Genomic DNA, 18,222 nt, shown 5'->3' with positions numbered 1-18,222 from the left:
GGTTTCAGACAAGACTAAGATTCAATTAGTCTATAGCTGCTGTTCTGCGAGGATGTACTTAGGCACAAGGGTGCTTTGAGGTAAATGCTAATGTCAACATGCTTGCTTGGTCAGAATGACAATGTTGACTCATAAAAATTATACTCACTCAAACATGATTTAAAGGTCCTCTTTCACATCTATCCATGTTTCCACAGTTGCCCATAACAGAAAAAACAAACACTGGCTCTAAGGCCTTTAGATTTTCATATTTTTAGCAACTTCCTTATGAGATGATGAGACGAGGGGTCTTCAGTTAGTTGCAATCTTTAACCTCACTGCTAGATGGCACTAAATCCTACACACTGGACCTTTACATGTTAATGTTATTTGCTATTTACCTGTCTTTTTTTCTTATTCATTTTTTTTTTCTGTTTTAGCATGTTTGAAATAAAACACTCTATTCTAAATCTAATCTACAACATACTGATGTAAGAAGGCATCATGTTCACCTCCTTATTTTGTGTGCTCATCACGCCATCGTAGTATTAGTATGCACTTGGTTACATGTTTGCTAATTAGCAATAAATACAAAGTACAGCTGAGTCTGAGGGGTATATTATTAATTTTGCAGGTATTTGGTGTTGAATCAAAGTATTGGACTAATGGAAACTTTGAACTGATGATGGCTCTGGAGGAAAAGCCAGAGGATCCCTTAAGTCATACGATGCATCCTCTGGGAACAATGAGTTTCTATAGTACACAGTGATAATCCATCCAATAGTTCTTGAGATCCATCAGTCTATATCAATAGTGCAGTCAATGAAGGACTGATAGACCGACCGCCATGGCCATCCCTGGAGCCACAACACATTTTCTTTAACTTAATACAATTATTATTATCATCTTATTATTTTTGTTTAAACAAAATAAAACAGAATAAAATAAAACAAAACAATAGGGGTCGATCCAGACAACAATGCCTCTTTGACTTGTAGAATCACTTATTATGAGCACTGCAGGTGACAGCGCTTTAAAATGCCTGAGGAACTTCATTACCCAGAGAGCTCCGCTGCAGTATAAATAGTAACGAAAGGGGCGTTCCCTCGGTGACATGTGGAGGAGGTAAGAAGAGGATTGTTGCCGAGGACGCATTCAGCTGTCAGAGATAACGCCGCTCAGCCTGCTCTTACCTGGAGTTTCACCACCATGGACTTAACCGAGGATAGCGCTGTGGAAATTATCCTGTGCTGACCCACTTCTTCACACGTCTGTCCTCCTCTGTCCGTCTTTGACGCCTCCTTGCCTATCTGCCAGGTAAAGTCCGTCTCCATCCGTAGTTTTTTCCAGCGAGGTTATTGTTCATTTAGTCACTGAGCCGAGCATCCCTGTCAGGAAGTAGCCCACGCGCTCATTTGTTGCTGTTGTTGAGCTGACGCTCGTGCGATTAAAAAACGAGGCTACTTGACAGTTAATGTAGCTAGCAGAGATGTTTGTGTCTCATTTCTCACCGCAGAAAGCATTTAAAAAGCTGAAATATGTCACAAGACGTTAAAATTACGTGGTATATTAAGAGAAAAAGGCGGTATAGAACAAAATACAAACTTTACATAGTGTATTTGCTTTGCTTTGCTGTGGTGGAGTGGTGTGGGACATCTGACTCTGGGTAAGTTAGGCTAAATATGACCTTCAGCTTCATACGCACACATTTATTTGACAGAAAATAAACATATATTTCATTAAAATGGTCACATTGTGTGCTTTCGTCGTTTCTAAGACGTTCCCTTCTGGTGGCACAGCTGCTGCATAATGTGAGTTCACGTCAAAGTTTAAGCTAAAATTCTGGCAAAATGTCTGCGGTTTGAACGAGAGCATCATCTATGGCAGTAGTAAAAGGATTGACCACGATAAAAACCACTTCAACTCTGTACGTGCTGCTGGGTGCTTTCATACAGGCTTAGGTTCTCTCAACTTGGAAACAGACTCAAGAGTGGTGACCTAAATTGGAGGTGTATTGGTTTCACACAGCTAACAAAAGCACTGTGCACAGAGAAACCTTATTTCGTTTTTCTTTGCAGGATTTCATTCATTGTCATTTTCTGATGATTCAGTGCATTTGTACAGTTGTAATAAGCTCATTCATGGTATCTGTTAAATGTTTAGCCTATTCTTTAAAGTGAAAAGGAGAAAACCATATTAACAAGATGCACAGCTCTTTGCTTTACAGCTAAGTTATTTATGTCTAATGTAAAAAAAAATATCAATTACTCCACAAATGTTACTCATGGTCTTACAGTAGGTGGTGCTCTGAGGATGAGCTGAAAAAACATTCAGATGCTCCGTAACCAAACAAACTCCAGCAGTTGCAATGTCCAGAGTCCAGAGATATTATTGCCTGAATATTCCAACATGTGATCCAAATATAATGATATCAACAGTGATAATCTCCAATCATGATAGTCACAGATTTTATGTTAGGAGAATATCCTACTCCATACTCCTAGTATGGGACCACTTCTATACTGCTAGAACCTGGAGTTCATGTCATCCCAGATACTGAAGAAATGTGCTCATATTTGGACATACATCTTCAGTATAATATATGTCCTCATGAAGTATACTGAGTCCATATTTTACCCTTATATGGCTCTTATCAACGAAACTCAGAATATGCATCAGAAATAGTGTGTATTCTCCAGGGAATCTCAAAGATATGCGATCATAATATACCTGGATTCTGGCTCTTTTTCACTCAGTGAATGTTTAGTTATAAATAACTGTCATTGTTGATCAGTTAATTGACCATCTGAGTGAAATGTTTGATAATAATTCCAAGTGAGTGATGTGACTGACTGCTTTAAAGACTTCTGGTGTCAATCTTTTGCAGGTGTAGTCCAACCTTAGGAACCATGTCGGACAAAATGTCCAGTTTCCTCCATATTGGGGACATTTGTTCCCTGTATGCAGAGGGCACCACCAGTGGATTTATCAGCACTTTAGGGTAAGTCTGCTTGTTTGTATGTGTGACTGTTTTACTACCTCCACTTCCCCATGACCTCATGCTGCAGGATTCTAGGTGAGCTCACTAAATGGATGGAGCTTCAGATAATATAGTCCCACTGTGCAGAATACGCAACTATTACACAATAGAGGCTCCAGAATAAACACAGTAACCCGTGTAATTATCTACATGGTTGCTGTTTTTGAACCACAGACATGGCTGTGCTGAGTCGATGGGGTAGTTTAAGAGGTGGATTCACATAATGGATGGATTTAATGCATCTGTCTGGCTGGTGGAAATAACCAAAGTGTCAACATGAGCTTTACCTATTTGGTTCTCCACATTTTATGGCGAATACTAAGTTATCTGATTTCAGTGAAACAAGGGAACCCATTTAGTTGAGGTATGCAGAGACAGAGTCGATTTTGATTATATGTCAATTCATTGTGCTCCCCTAATTCCATTCGTTTTCACGCCTCCATTATAGACTAAATGATGGAACAAACTGATGTTTTTCCGTGTAGTCGCTACTCTAGGGAAAATGGAAACAATCCAGTTATCTTTGTGACAGCAGTGGCAACAATAATCCAACTTGGAAATGCGAGAGGAAGGGAGTTGTTCCCGCTTTAGAGTCAGGCCGACCTCCTCAAAATGAATCTGGTCTGAGCCCTCCTTTAGATATTTGTTTTGTGTAATAAGCAGGACCAATTTGTATATTTTAACAAGAACTTTCAGAGCTGTATCTTGGGGTATTGTAAAAAAAATCATATTTAACACAATTGGTAGCTCTACTGAGAGTACATTTTCAAGATCTCTTAAATCGATGTTTTGACAGGAGAAACACATGAAGCCTTTTTAATTTTTTCTCAGCTTAGAAGTTAATGACTACCAAATGCATGTACTCATTTGCTTTTGTGGACATTGACTGCAGTCACATGTCTATTCTCGCTTAGTCTGGTGGTTTTGACTCAACAATGAATATAGGAAGGTATACTGAGTCCCTCTTCATAACACTGTCTCCAAAATGTTGTAAATAAAGAATGAGGTTAGTCTTATTTGAGAAGTGGTGGATCCTGCAGCAGTCACAGCCTTTTATTTCCTTTTCTATTGTGTGCTCAGTTGGCACTCTGGATTCAAATTACCCTGTCTCTTCCTGCTGCATGCTGAACACCATTTATTTAAGCACTTGACTTCTTCCCTCCTTCCTAATTGTAGGCAACGAGTTAAAAGTGCATCTCATTATGTACAAATTTAGCAAACCTTGACATACCATTGACAGTCAGAACAGAAGGCTAAATGAAGAAGATGCAGTCAGAGAGAGGGCAATCATTAATGTGATTTTCCCTGTCCAGCATGTGACAGCACATCCAGCGTGTGAGGCTCCATTCTCTAGACTTTATTTTCTTGCATCAAGCCCATCTCTTGCTATTTTCTCCCCCAGGGTGTTTGTTTTTCTATTCCAAGGTGAAAATGAGCACAGCATCTGTGTTATTGTCCTCCTCTTCCTAAGTGCTGCAGTCATCCTCCTCTTGCCATGTCACTCTAATATTTGCTACTAACCACAGGCCGTGCCGAGCCCTCCTCCTTGCCAGCTCTCAGACACCATGCTCTTTCACAGTTTAGAGTTGTGCGTCACCCACCATGGCAACAAATGTGTGCACAGCTTTGAAGACTGCCACCATGACAGTGCTCATTTGTCAAATATCCCACCTCATATTGCTATGCCCAGTAATCACCCCCCCACCCCCCACTGTTACTGTGAGCGCTCCTGTTCAAGAAAAGAGCTTAGAGGACGGTCGGAACTATAAATAGCATTATTGTATTAGGTGTTTTGCTGTCAGCGTACTGAATGTGACCTCTGAGAGACAGCTGCAACCACCTGGACCACTGCTGGCTCAGAGAGGATGCCACTTAGGGCCGTGATGCTGGGAGACTGGGATGTAGATATGAAGCTGCATCCCAGAATGTGAGAGGAGGTTTCTTCATGACCTTGGAAACTGATGACCATTGAAACTCCCGTTCTTTTTGGACTTCCGCCTAACAGTGCATCAGTGTGATCAAGGCTATGACTCTTTATTGGATTGCACAATATAGATACATTTTAGGCTTGATAATGGGCAATTGATATTATCGGCTATCAGCCAATAATGAATATAGCCAATAAATACAGTTTATAATATGAAACCAAATTGTTTTTCATTTACTTTCAATGGCTTTCATAATCCCCATCGCTACGTGAAACAACAACAACCTCCAAGCTAGCTAGCAAGTTACTGTAACACTAGAAAACCTAAACAGGCTAGCAGCTGTTATCTTTCCTTTTGGTAGGATTTAGCCATTTTAATCCCAGGCCTCCACACATGCAAACCAAGTTCCTCTTTACATTGTTTTACAGGGGCACCATCGCTGCATCCATGATTAAACACCGCCCAAGATGATTGTCATTGGTTTAAAGACATGCAAATAAGCCAGAGTGTGTGTTACCCATACCAGAATAAGAATTGGTGTAGCCAGACCTTTCTCCAGCACTGACATAGTGCATAGGAGAAATGCGTCTGGCAGTCTCATCGACTTAACAATTTCAGCATCTATACACTAGGTGTATGTGGCGGTAGACATCTTTGAAATTGGTTTGCCAATAAACAGGAGAAGAATGACGTGACACATGACGTCAAACTCCTGCATCTGGGTAGAGCCACACAGTGTATGTTGGAGACCCAAACATGTTGTTGCCCGTGTGGTTTATTTTATTTTATTGTTTTCTTATTTTAGGAAGGGTTCTGAGTGAAAGGAAATAGTTTTAAGAGTTTTGACACAACAAATCTGTTTAGAGCTATGAAATATTAAATCGTCCATCTTTGGTCACCTCCCTCAGGTGTGCATTAACTACAACGTATTTTTAAAATACAAAAATGTTAAATTATTGATTATCTTATCAGTTGATTAGCATGAGAAGCAGGTCATTATTGGTGATCGGTATTAGCTGAAAGAAATCCATATCATACATTCCTACTTTTTATTCTTATAGAGGAGATTCTCTGTGCTTTCTACCTTCATCATGACAGTGCTCCTGCAGTACAGTGTATACTGCATGAGCTATAAAAAGATGTAACTGACTGGACTGGCTAGAGCCTCCTACTGAAGTGTTGTTTTTGTGCTGATCTACTATCTCATAGTATTCCCAGGGGTTTCCCCAGAATTCCTTGCTATGATGGTGCTAAGTTCAAACAAGTGTTTTATCAACACATTGTGTTATATTATCTGGAAGAATCGCAAGATAAGGTTAATTAATGGTGCTCCTGAAGAGTATAATTAGGTAGCACTGTTGTTGAATTCTTTAAGGAAGGCCCTGGGTCCCCTGTTTTTGTACAATGATGGTACAATCTATCACTTGTGCTCCAGTTTAGAAATCTAAAACCTCATCTTCTGACTCCTGTGTTAGTTTCTACGACACCACATATTTTTTAATAATAATCAATATATTAATTTCAGGCCATAATGCAGAGGAAACCTGTTACCCCTGCTCCAATCATTTTTAACTTTGGGAAGCTTCAGTATGTTGGCACACCCTTTTGTAGTGTGGAAGAGGTTTAGACAGTTTAGATAGCCTGATATCAGACCAATGCTTTGAACTAAGATGCTTGACAGTATTGACCACAAGAGCTTCCCTGTGTCTCCAACATAATGTTTGACAGTATTCATGTGCTATGAATGAGCTGGCTTTTCTGATTAAATTGAACAGTTTTTATGTCCAATAAAGATGCCCTGATGAGTTTTCTTATAAATAACATTACATGGTGTTAGTCACCAATACTCACCAAATTATTGCAAATCCATCCATCATTTACATCCATGTTTGCTGCTAGCTTCTGTGCTAGCTTCCTTTGCTAGCACATTGCTTGTTGAATAGTGTGACACCATTGACAGGACTGTCCACTGGTTTCTATTAGCTAAGTTATTACACTCATTAAGAATTCTGTTACAACAGTATTATCAGTGTGATCTGATTGTTCATGTATTGAAAATGAAAGTCTATAGAGGTTTAAAGTATATTTAAGTAGCATGTGTCTTGAGTGATGGACTCATCATAATGACGGCTGTGTCCCCAGGCTTGTGGATGACCGCTGTGTGGTACAACCAGACACAGGTGACCTCAACAACCCTCCCAAGAAATTCAGAGGTAAGGTCTCAAAATCACATACTTCTTACTTAATGATATCTTGAGGTTTATGGTATACTATAAATTAGGATTTTTGGCAGTTAAAGTGGTTCATATTAAACATTATTTTCCTTATGTCACTGTTGTAGTTTAATTTTCAGATGATAAAATGTATTGGTTTATTTTCCTGACATTGTTATTTAGTATCATGATGTGGTCCTGGCTGCTCTTTCAGAAGGGTCAGATCGGCATTTAATTCCCTAAAATTCAATGGATAAAATAGGGTCAGGAGAGTAAATCGGAAGTGATGTAAAGAAAAATGCTTCACATGAACTATCCTTATCCTTATCCAACTGTTTCATGGTGCGTTACAGAGGTCTCCATCAAGTATCTGCAATAGGAATTCCCATATGTTGTGTCCATTGAAAGATACAAGCCAAGATAAGACAGACTTATATAATTAAATCAATAATAATACAAACCTGTCTTGTCTCAGTAATGGATAAAATCATCCAAATGAGGCTATACATGTAGAAAGGTTAAACACTGGCTTGTGCCAGTCAGTATGCAGTTCTTGATTTGTTTTAATTTCTTTATTTGGCTGCACTGATGATCACATTACTTAAAGCTTGGTTAGATGAATCTCTGTTAAGTTGATTGGGGCATTGACATGTTGAAGGAGTACTAAATTCATAACTACCAGCTATGACAGTGGGGGGTAATATATTCAGCTCGTTAGTGTGCGTGTGTCTCATCAAGGCCAAATTGGCATATGATGATGTCCACAGTGAAACATCGTGATGTACATGGAAGTCTTTGTTGGGTGGGGTCTAGTAGTTGATGACTGTCAGCGATCTGCGATGGACCATCATGGCATCGTTTATTGGCTCAAACCTAGTTGCGGACCATTGTATCCTGGTTTCAGTCATTCCCGTCCACTCGAAGACATTACTGTATGTAAAACTACAGACTGTCCTGCGATGGGATCACATCAGCTGCAATGCAGGTGAAATGGGTGAACTGTACCATGTTTAATGTTAAACATTTCTCGTATTAAACAAGAGAATATTTCAGCAAAACATATATATCAATACTAACATAGGTTAGAAGTTGACCAATCTGTCAGGATGGTTAGGCATATTGAAAAAATCCAGCCCAGTTCACCTGTTTCATCAGACTCTCATGTGTTCCATTGCACCAAACACACAGATTTGGTGTAGTGGCTGGTGTGACACCATTGCAAGATGGTCTCTTGTTCTAACTTGATTCTGGTGCTGTTAAATCTTTACTTAACGTAATAGTAGAGTAAGTACTGAGTTATATAAGAGGCCATTTGGATTTAACAGTGTAAATTCTTTGAGGTATTTTTCTCTTTGATTTTGCTTCATACTGGTTAAATATTGTTGGTCAATAGTGCTTGCAGATTTTAGATAATGCATTCATGCTTTGTCCCTCTCTTTCTATCAAAAGATGCTGTACTGTTAAAATGTGGACTCTGGATTGAAAAAATGTTGCTTTCATGTTCCTGAAACCATGTTGAGATGACAATGGTTATGTTGGCATAGTATCTGTTTGGAAGCATCTATTTGAAAAAGGGGTTGACTGTAGCTGTGATGGTTAGCAACAATACCAGTGAGTGCTGTTGCATTCAGATATGCTCACTTGGAAGGAAATTAATGAAAACATTTGGGACACATTACTCAACCAACTACTGTCCGTTAAACACAAGAGGGGGAGACATTAACCTTTACAGCAAATTCTGATCCTCATTACAGAAAAGGATGATCATCTGACCAGCTGACAACAGGTGTAGATAATATAGTAGCCACTGAGTGTATCAAATTGGCTGCCAGTTTCTACAAAATTAATTTATAGATGTTTTGGCAGGTTTCAGACGGAGATCTTTAGTAAATTTGAGAAAGTGAAATGACACAGTTGCCAATGTCATATCCATTTACTCGGATCAATATGCTTCCAAATGGATTCAATTCAGTTGACCTTATTATACGTGGAAAACAGCAACTTATTTAACGTGTCCCTGTCTTTGTCATAATTCGTGCTTTCATCCTTGCACGTACCAGGAAGAGGGTAATGCACACAGACTCACTGAGCGGAGGACTGTTTTCTTTGAGGTCCTTTTACCACAACATAGATTTGTAAATGCATTGTCTCATGGTTTTTTGTGTGTGTCATGGAGTCATTTTGGACACAACATGAATTGAATCTCTGAATCAAATAAAAAATTGCTGAGTCATCACACAGCTTTGTTTGTTTATATCGATGTCATTACTATCCTCTAATGTAATGCAATTATAGAACGTATATTCTGAATCATCTAGCAAGAAATGATAGAGCCCTTACATTGTCTAAGTGTCCATCTTTATCTTTTTGATAAAGATGACCAAGGGTTAACATTTTCCCAACCAAAGGCTCTTTTGTTGTGTAGGCATACGTAATAATCTTGTATCTACCGCATGTAGTGCTTTTGTTTTTAGTTCTGGTTCTCAGAGTGAATAGTTTCTCTTCGGGCTGCCACTCAGAGTTAGGCATCAGGCCCATGACAGCAACCTGCCATTACATCCAAACATCCAATAATAGGCTGTAACCTGACAGCCTGAACATCTGCACAGATTAGCTAGCTAAAAATAAAGTATAATTTGTCTTTTGTGAAGAGCACGTGCATTTCTATTGTTTCAGCTTCCCTTTCTGTCTAAACTGTTGTACCTCATTATATATATATCATCGCAACTGTCTCACCCTGCAGGCGAAACTCCTGTTACCACCATCATACATCCCTGTGCCAGGTTTAAAAGCATCCTAGTCTCAACACCACATGTCCATAACTTAGCTTGTTCAACCTCATATGCATAAAACAACTTTGGCTAACTAGCTAGCTAAGGAAGCTAAGCTAGGAAAACTGTGTATGAAAACGGTATGACTGACAGAAACAGCGGCCCATGGGAAAAGAAACACTGCTGCCCCAAATTTAACGAGTGTCTTGGGTTCACCTAAGAAAATAATGAATGGGACATGGAGACATAATGTTAGTGCACTGAGCAGCAACGTACTTCTTTTCATTTCCTCTCCCCACATATCACAGACAACAACTCTTGCCCTGTGGCAACCATGAGGGACACGCCTCTTAATTGTGCTCTCTGGTGGGGAGCCTTTTGAATCACGATGTTACGATGGTCAGGGATTCGTAGTCGATGGCTGTAAGCCATCGGCGATGGACGATGGCATCATTCATCGACCAAACCCTAGGTCTGAGTATTATTTTTTCTTAAAGTGTACTAAAGTCACATGTCACATGACCTAGTTAAGCTACATTTGAGTAAAACAAAAATGTTAAAAATACAGAAGAACAATAGTTTCCACTTGTATCTTTGAAATTGAAAGAGAAGTTATTGTAATTAAACAATTCTTAATATCTGTTAACTCCCCTTGCTCTTTCATCACTTCTATCCATGGATGTTTCTCGTTTTTGTGTGAATGTTTGTCAGCCTGATTGTTGTTTGGGATGCTTTAGATAAGTAATATTACATGAGAGGGTGTGCTTTAACGTCAGCTGGCCAACACTTAGTAACGACCTAGCAACAGAGGCAGTTTCTTAGGCAAAACTGCTTAGCTAGCTCAGTCTTGCTATAAATGTTCAATATGTGCTGACTTTTTAAAAAACATTTTTTTACGGGGACACAATTAGCTACTACATCCACAAACACATGTAGTAAGCTAGCTAGTAGTGCTGTGCACCCTGCTCACCAGCACAGCTGATGAAGGATGCAGGAGTGCCTAGTAACATCAAGGCTGAACAGTTTCTGCATGATCTAAACATTTCCAATAACTATATGTTCTTGAAGTCTAAAAGTCAAAATGTATTGTAAAAAGATGGATGCAACAATTCCAAAATCCACCATTTGTTTTTATCTTAAGAAATATTCTGCTTCAATACATATTTTTTGGCATTAGCTTTTCAAAAACAACATTTTCCCTACAGTCATAAAACTGAAAGAAAAGAAAAGAAAAAGAAAGTAGATTTAATAATAAAAAATGACTTACACTTTTAATTAAATTACTCACTTATATAAATATATCGGAGAGTTATGCAAATGCAGTGGTTAAGTTCAAGTCCAATCGCACCTTGTATATAACAGCATATGTGTGTGTATATGTATATATATATATATATATTGGCTTTTGCTCCAACTCTGGCAGTTACAATGTTACCATGGAAATGGCTGAGTAATATTTTTAGTGATGAGTAAGGTGTGCTGTCATGCTGATTTGATTACATTCTAAATGTCTAGTTGGCCAATCGGATTGCTTGGTGGGAACTACTTGTTGTATAACAGTGCACTCCATCATGCCTCTCGGTGTATAAAGACTTGTTTTCTCTCCTCTGCTCTGCTGGACCGTTACAGTGTGCAATTATTGTCTCCACTTCTCACAGCAGTTGGTTATACTGTATGTTGTTCACCATGGGGGAAGGACATACAGTAGAACCATCGTGAATCGTACTTTCTGTGCCATCTGTGCACTGTGATGATTGAGCTCTGACACATTGGTGAGGTATGAAGTGGCTATTGATCTCTGGTGAAGTGGTAGTGTATTGTGTGTGCGCACCCAGTGGCTCATGGACCATATACTGCTTTGCCCTTATCCCACTAGCAAGAGCGCTGGAGGGATGTGCCTATACTAGTAATGTCACGATGCTGGAATTTCTGACTTTGATACAATATCTTGATATCCATTTTTTATACCTGGGTCAAAGTTGCCGCTAACTCTGTGGCTAACCCTGTTCACTTTAACCTGTGGTTTGCAAGCAAGAGGAGTCACACGTGCTTTTTCTTTCTTTGCAACTTGTATAACACATTTTACTTTAAAAAACATCACATTGCAAGGACGTTGGTCTTGCAAATCAGTAGTGGCCTTGCAATATGATGTTTTTTAAGATAACTACTCACACTAGCAGAGACCATGATTTGTGTCAATTCGATCGAGAGCAACAAGGCGCAGCTGGCAACTGTATCAATCCTGTAGAAAATGAGTATTAAAGAAAAAGCTATTTTTGGATTGTCTGGTCTCAGTCTTGGTGAGTCGAAGTAGACTTTAAGTCTTCAGTCCTGTGTGTTACAGGCCTCGTGTTTTGTCCATATTATGTTTGTTTGCCTGCTTGTGCTTTTGTTTTTGTCCAGGCCCTCTCACTTCCTGGTGCTGATTGCGGTCACATGGCCCCCTGCTTAAAAGAGCAGGCCACACCTCCTTCTCGCTCTCTCACACTCCCACCGACAGCAGGCCAGGCTGCAGCATCCCTGGATGCTCATCCCTTTGTTCTGTTTTCTGTTGTTTTCTTGCATTAATAAACTGCCTTGCACTTAGTTTTGTCCCCCTTGTTTCATTATGTTGCTTCCCGGGAGCCGGGGATGTAACATAATGGGGGCTCGTCCGGGATATGAACCTGGGACCTGAGTGTGTGAGCCATTGACAATGGTGTGAAAAAAAGTAGTAATAGTAGGGCTGAGCCTATGTATCACTGGAAATAGTGATTTGTAAAGGAGCAGATGTTTTATTGTTGTGATAGTCTGTCAGGGTGTGCTCTGTTTATATCATTTTGCAGTTCAGGTGATTCACTGCTCTTTGGTTCACAGCAGGTGAAGTTTGATATTACACACAAATTTTTCCTAAAACTCAGAGAGCACCAACATGGCTGCCAGACCGAAACACATCCTGATGTTGGAACAGCACGATGTGCCCTGCTGGAGCTCCATCAATGCATGACCAGTAAAGGCATAAACAACTTTATAATTCTTAATAAGATACTGTTGGTGTGTTTAACACACACTCAATAGACATCCTGATCTGAACCATTGAGAAAAGGGCATGCATGCGTTAATTTAAATCATTACATTTTCTCTGGTTGATTTAAGTGATGGAAAAGGACAAATGAGTTGGTTGGGTGTCATGATTTTTGGGATATTGTCCCATAAACATTTAAAATGATTCAGCAGCAGTTTTTTGACTGATGCACCTGTATGCTGGTTTTCAAGCACACATGATTTAGCCTCATGAGCCTCTGTTAGTTGCTCAATATTGCTTTGAAAACAGCTGACTGATTTATTTACCAGTTCATTGTTAAAAGTCACCCCTCTCCTAAATCAGTAGGTTTTTTTTAACTCAGATTTCAGAAATGTTGCTAATAAATGCCCAGGACATATATTTATATATTCTTTGACACACCTGGTGCATAAAAGCTGCAAGTGCAAGCTATAACTCACTGTGTTATCTGCTGCTGGCTGTAGTGGCCCTGTACATTCAGAGGCCTATATGCGGATTTTCTGTAACAAGAAGAGTTGTATAGATTGGGTTAAAAGCAGATGGGTAACAGTGCGTTACGCATTTAAACAAGGCACTACCTTTTCATTTCAGCATGCAAAGAATCAACTGCACTTGTCCGTTTCTAACTGTGCTATTCAAATCATATTCAAAGTCATGGTTCAACACCACTGAAGAAGAGCAGTAACAGCAGACTAACCCTGCCTACACTCAATGTGCTGTTGGCCTATCAGTCATGTAAGTAGTTTGTTATAGGCCATTCCAATTGCCACATCCCCTTTTTAGCCAATTGGCCAAATGTCAGCCTCCCACGGTGAAAAGGTTGCCAAAGGGTGAGGAAAGTGTTGTGGACCAACTGACAGAGTGACCTATAGAGATGCTGGTTGCAGCTGTATGTTTGACCCCACATGTCACACTGTATCTGTTATTTTGAAAAAATTGCTGTTTGAAAACATAGTTTCCAGATTACATATTATTGCTCACTTGGAAATGTATTGTATTAAATATCTATGATTAAGTCAAATCAGTTTCATTTATGTAGCCTGATATAACAAATCACAATTTGCATCAGGGGGCTTTAGCATCTGCACAGGATACATCAGCCTCTGTCCTTAGGGCATAGATTCAGATGAGAACAAACACCTCCTCTTTATCCTTTTAGCTGAGAAAAAATTAAGATATAGTGAGGACATACTTAACTCTACCACAGGTTGTAGTCTTATTAAGGCCAATGTTGGACAGAAGCAAAGTGTACCAGGACCAAAGCCTAACGACCCTGTCGAGTATTATTAGCACACATGAGCTATTTAAATAGTCTGTATTATGGAGAGCTGTAACACTGCAGTTTAAACCTCTGTCTCTCTGATCTGAGTAGCTGATACAGTACATAAAATTAAGTATGTGAATATGTGTGTGTGTGTGTGTGTGTGTGTGTGTGTGCTTTAGTAAAATACAGGTTGATTGCTGATGCTGATTGCCTCGTTAGAAATTAGTAGCAGGGGGCTTCTGCACATCCCTGTTAGCTCACAACCATCACTACAGTACAGTAATATACTCTGGATTCATTTTGTTTTAAATGTTAAACTGTTAAATATTATAAAATTACAGCGATTACGTGTGAGGACGTAAATTTTCAGTTGTGCTACTTGATGCATCTTGTTTGTGTATCAGATTGTGTGCTGTTTTTTGTGAGCATTGCAGGAGTGCTGCAACTGTTATTCTATTTTTACCGAAGGAAACAAACTGTTTATCTAAACAATATTCATACAATCATTGCAAGCTCATAAAGTACAAAATAGGGATTATTTAATTAGTCCAAAGCAAATCCTAGGAAAACACTTCACAGCATGATATTGTCTCTGGTAAAACACAATGTTGCCAGATTTTTCAATGCTGTGTGTTGTACTGGGGAGGTGGCAGAAGCCTCACAGACAGACATCTAAAAACCTGGACAAATAAAACCAAACTATCATCTTAGGTAGCACCAGGCTGACTCTTGAGTCAGAGTCAAACCTCCACATTTATATTCTACAAGCAAGTACCTCTGAGGTCGAGGTTTATTTATTATATGTGCGACAACCTCTGTTCTGCAAGAACAACATTTTATTGTACCCGTAGACCTTTTTCACAATTTAACTTGTCAAACACAGACATGACTATAGTACCATTACCATAAATTACCCCCTGTTCACTCATTCACTTCTCCCTGTATAATAAGCCTGTCACCACTGACAGGTGTAGAGTCACTCAGCTGTAATTCTCTCATCTATAAAATGTGACACAAGTCACGATACAGAGTATAAATTTCACACTCAGGATTTGAGAGACTGTAATAAGGTGACCTATATATTAAATAGGGAGTGATTTCAGCCACAGCTAGCTACTTTGCTAAATTAATTGTTTACCAGGTGTGTCTGTAGAGTTTGGTGAATGGTTTGGTGTCAGAAAAAGTTAGAATTTCACTGCCTTGTAAAGTTTGTTTAGCAATTTAACCTAGTTGAAATATACTACCTACAAAAATTAAGAATGCAGAAGACGGAACCCTTTTTTACCGTTACACAACATCAAGTTATTTTCTTATTAGTGACATTATACATACATATGACATTATACTAATTAGTGACGTAATATTTCAGCTGTGTTGCATCAGTGTTTTGTTGCTTTTATTAAAACCTAATTTAACTAATACTCTTAATCTTAATCTTCATTATCACTTAATAGTTTTGTGCTGTAAACGCACCCTCTGCTGAGTAGCCCCCTGCCCCAGTTTATTTCTCCATAACCCCATTTGTTCATTCCTGGCAGACAGATGTTCTCCTAGTGCCCCATTTTCTTTATTGGTCCTTGGCCTCCTCTCCTTCACCCCCTGCCCCATGATGGCTAATCACTGGAGACTCCTGTGTTGGCCACATTTCTGATGGATGGCAGAGTGGCTATTTTTATCCTGGTTATAGCTCGGCAGGGTCCCCTGTACCAGTAAGCATACAGCTGTACTGTGTATGAACACAATGACTACTAATTAGTGACATATTTATATCCTGTGGAGTGATTTTTAACAGTATTATTCCCAACATGGTTTTCTTCCAGCTTTTACACAACAAGGACAAATTAGCATATTTCATCCTTTCTGGCACATAGGGTTTGTTTAAAACAGTATATTATTGTTGGACAGCTGTGCGAGTAAACCAGGAACACTAAATGTCTTGACTGAGACTGCATTGTTAAAATGTGTATGTGAGAGATGAGGTGTGAGGATTTGGCAGGAGGTTTGTACTGACTGTGGGTGGGATGTCTGAAGGCATCAACAGTACAAATAAGGTGACTGAGTAGCTGTCCCGGTTAATCCACAGGTTTTTTTGGTGTTTTTGAGATGCCAAAGAAAAGTAAAATTTTCTGTCTGGTTGGTGATAGTGCCTTGATGCCCTTTAATGGCCACACCACTAGATCTGCACCGTTTCATAGCCTATGTTCACATCATAGGAAGCTTGAATGATTTTTTAATATTGTGGTCTCAAGGAAGCCTTAAGAGAAGGGTTCACAGAGAGTTAAGAAAATGAAAGTGTTTCTCCTGTGGGCAGTATGAAAGCGGTCAGTAAATGTTGATGCAATATTTCCATTAGATTTTTTTATATAACGCTTACAAATGGAAGTTGTTGCCCAGTTGTGAAGCTAAAGGGAAAAAAAGGTTCATGCAAATATTTGGATTTGTTTACTGCATATCCAAGTCATGACCGCCAAGCTGGGCAAAACTGTTGTAACTCCTTCTCTTTAATGTTAATATGGTTTTATATATGCAGATTTTGTAGATTCTCAGGAGAAGATGGCCCAGTACGATTTGTGCAGATGAATTCACGGGTCATATATTTTTTAGTATTATAAAACAAGCTTGGGAGTAAAGTTATGTAGTCTGACTGAGAGACTTGTCTAGTCTTGTTTTTACCTGAATTTGTGCAGGATTTACTGCTTTCTAGCACAAAGTGAATCACATATACAACTAGGGTTGTCACGATACTAAAATTTTCAACTCGATACCGATACTCAGGAAAATATTCGATACTCGATACCATTTTCGATACCACAAGGATAAAAAAAAAAAAGACCACAACATTTAAAAGAAATATTATATAATATTAATATTTTAATATTATATTAACAAGAAAAATGCAAAAATAACCTCTGTTACAACATGTAACAATTAACAGAACCACACGTTAAATATTCTGGGGACTTGGCATCATATTTTCGTTGTTGGTCAAACAGATGGTAGAGTCGGCTGTGTGTGTTGCTGTTTGGTTGCAGGTCGACTTTTCTCTGCTTCATTCTGGGACTTTAACAGAGAAAATAACACTTTTCAGTCACCAACATCTATGTAAACGTAGTATACTGACACTGTGTCTATTAACGTAATATGGGCATGCCTGATTTATTTATTTATTTATTTTCGTTGTTTCTAATCATTAACGGGGGGGGGGGTCGGGTTAAAAGTATCGATACTTTTGAAAATGAGTATCGTATCCGGATACAACATTTTAGTATCGATACTTTTTTGAATTTCGATACTTTTGACAACCCTATATACAACACACCCCATCTAGTCTTACACAAGCTCTCATTTTGTTACACTTGAGATCAAATAAGTGGTCTGCTATTACTGATATCACATTGAATGTAAATGTGTTAACCTGGAGTGTTAAAGTGCAAGATAAATTAGATGATTTTGTTGTCTATTTTTTTCTCATTGCTAATATTTCCAGTTGACTAATTTCTCAAAACGTTGCTGTCTTTAGAGTTGCACTTCTTTAAGATCAGGTTAGGTAATTTGTTGAGAAAAACTAATACTCTCCCTTCTTGTTGTCTTTCCTCAGACTGCCTTTTCAGACTGTGTCCTATGAACAGATACTCAGCACAGAAACAGTTCTGGAAGGCGGCGAAACCTGGAGGCAACAGCACCACCGACACAGTTCTCCTCACCAAACTCCATGTACGGGCCCTCTTCACCTTTATTTATCTGCTCTTTGACTATTTTCATGGTGATAATAATGGATACGTTTTAAGTGACATAAAGCAACAGTTTGTGGTCCCTTTTCTGCGTTTCAGCATGCTGCTGACCTGGAGAAGAAGCAGAATGAGTCTGAAAATCGCAAGCTGCTGGGATCAGTCATCCAGTATGGAAATGTCATCCAGGTGCGTTCAGGAACCGATGAGATAAGGTGCTTTGGTTAAAAGAACTGCAGCACCATGTTTGACACTG

At 39.0% G+C, this 18,222-nt stretch overlaps 1 protein-coding gene across 4 annotated transcripts in view; it reads left to right on the top strand.

Annotated features, from left to right (window-relative positions):
• The first annotated feature begins 1,117 nt into the window (after nucleotides 1–1,117).
• itpr1b (inositol 1,4,5-trisphosphate receptor, type 1b) overlaps nucleotides 1,118–18,222 on the top strand; it is a 91,131-nt gene continuing 74,026 nt past the window's right edge. For all 4 annotated transcript variants that reach the window (XM_084348054.1, XM_084348056.1, XM_084348055.1 and 1 more), the window contains exons 1-5: nucleotides 1,118–1,296; nucleotides 2,867–2,980; nucleotides 7,090–7,160; nucleotides 17,837–17,952; nucleotides 18,069–18,155. In XM_084348054.1, coding sequence (XP_084204180.1) covers nucleotides 2,889–2,980; nucleotides 7,090–7,160; nucleotides 17,837–17,952; nucleotides 18,069–18,155 — 366 coding nt within the window. In that variant the 5' untranslated portion in view covers nucleotides 1,118–1,296; nucleotides 2,867–2,888. The remainder of the gene's footprint in view (nucleotides 1,297–2,866; nucleotides 2,981–7,089; nucleotides 7,161–17,836; nucleotides 17,953–18,068; nucleotides 18,156–18,222) is intronic.

The sequence above is a fragment of the Pagrus pagrus genome, assembly GCF_965226575.1.
Source record: "Pagrus pagrus genome assembly, chromosome: 3".
In the NCBI taxonomy this organism is placed as follows: Eukaryota; Metazoa; Chordata; class Actinopteri; order Spariformes; family Sparidae; genus Pagrus; species Pagrus pagrus.
The sequence above is the reverse complement of the archived record's forward strand: the minus strand, read 5'-3'. Positions and strand labels throughout refer to the sequence as shown.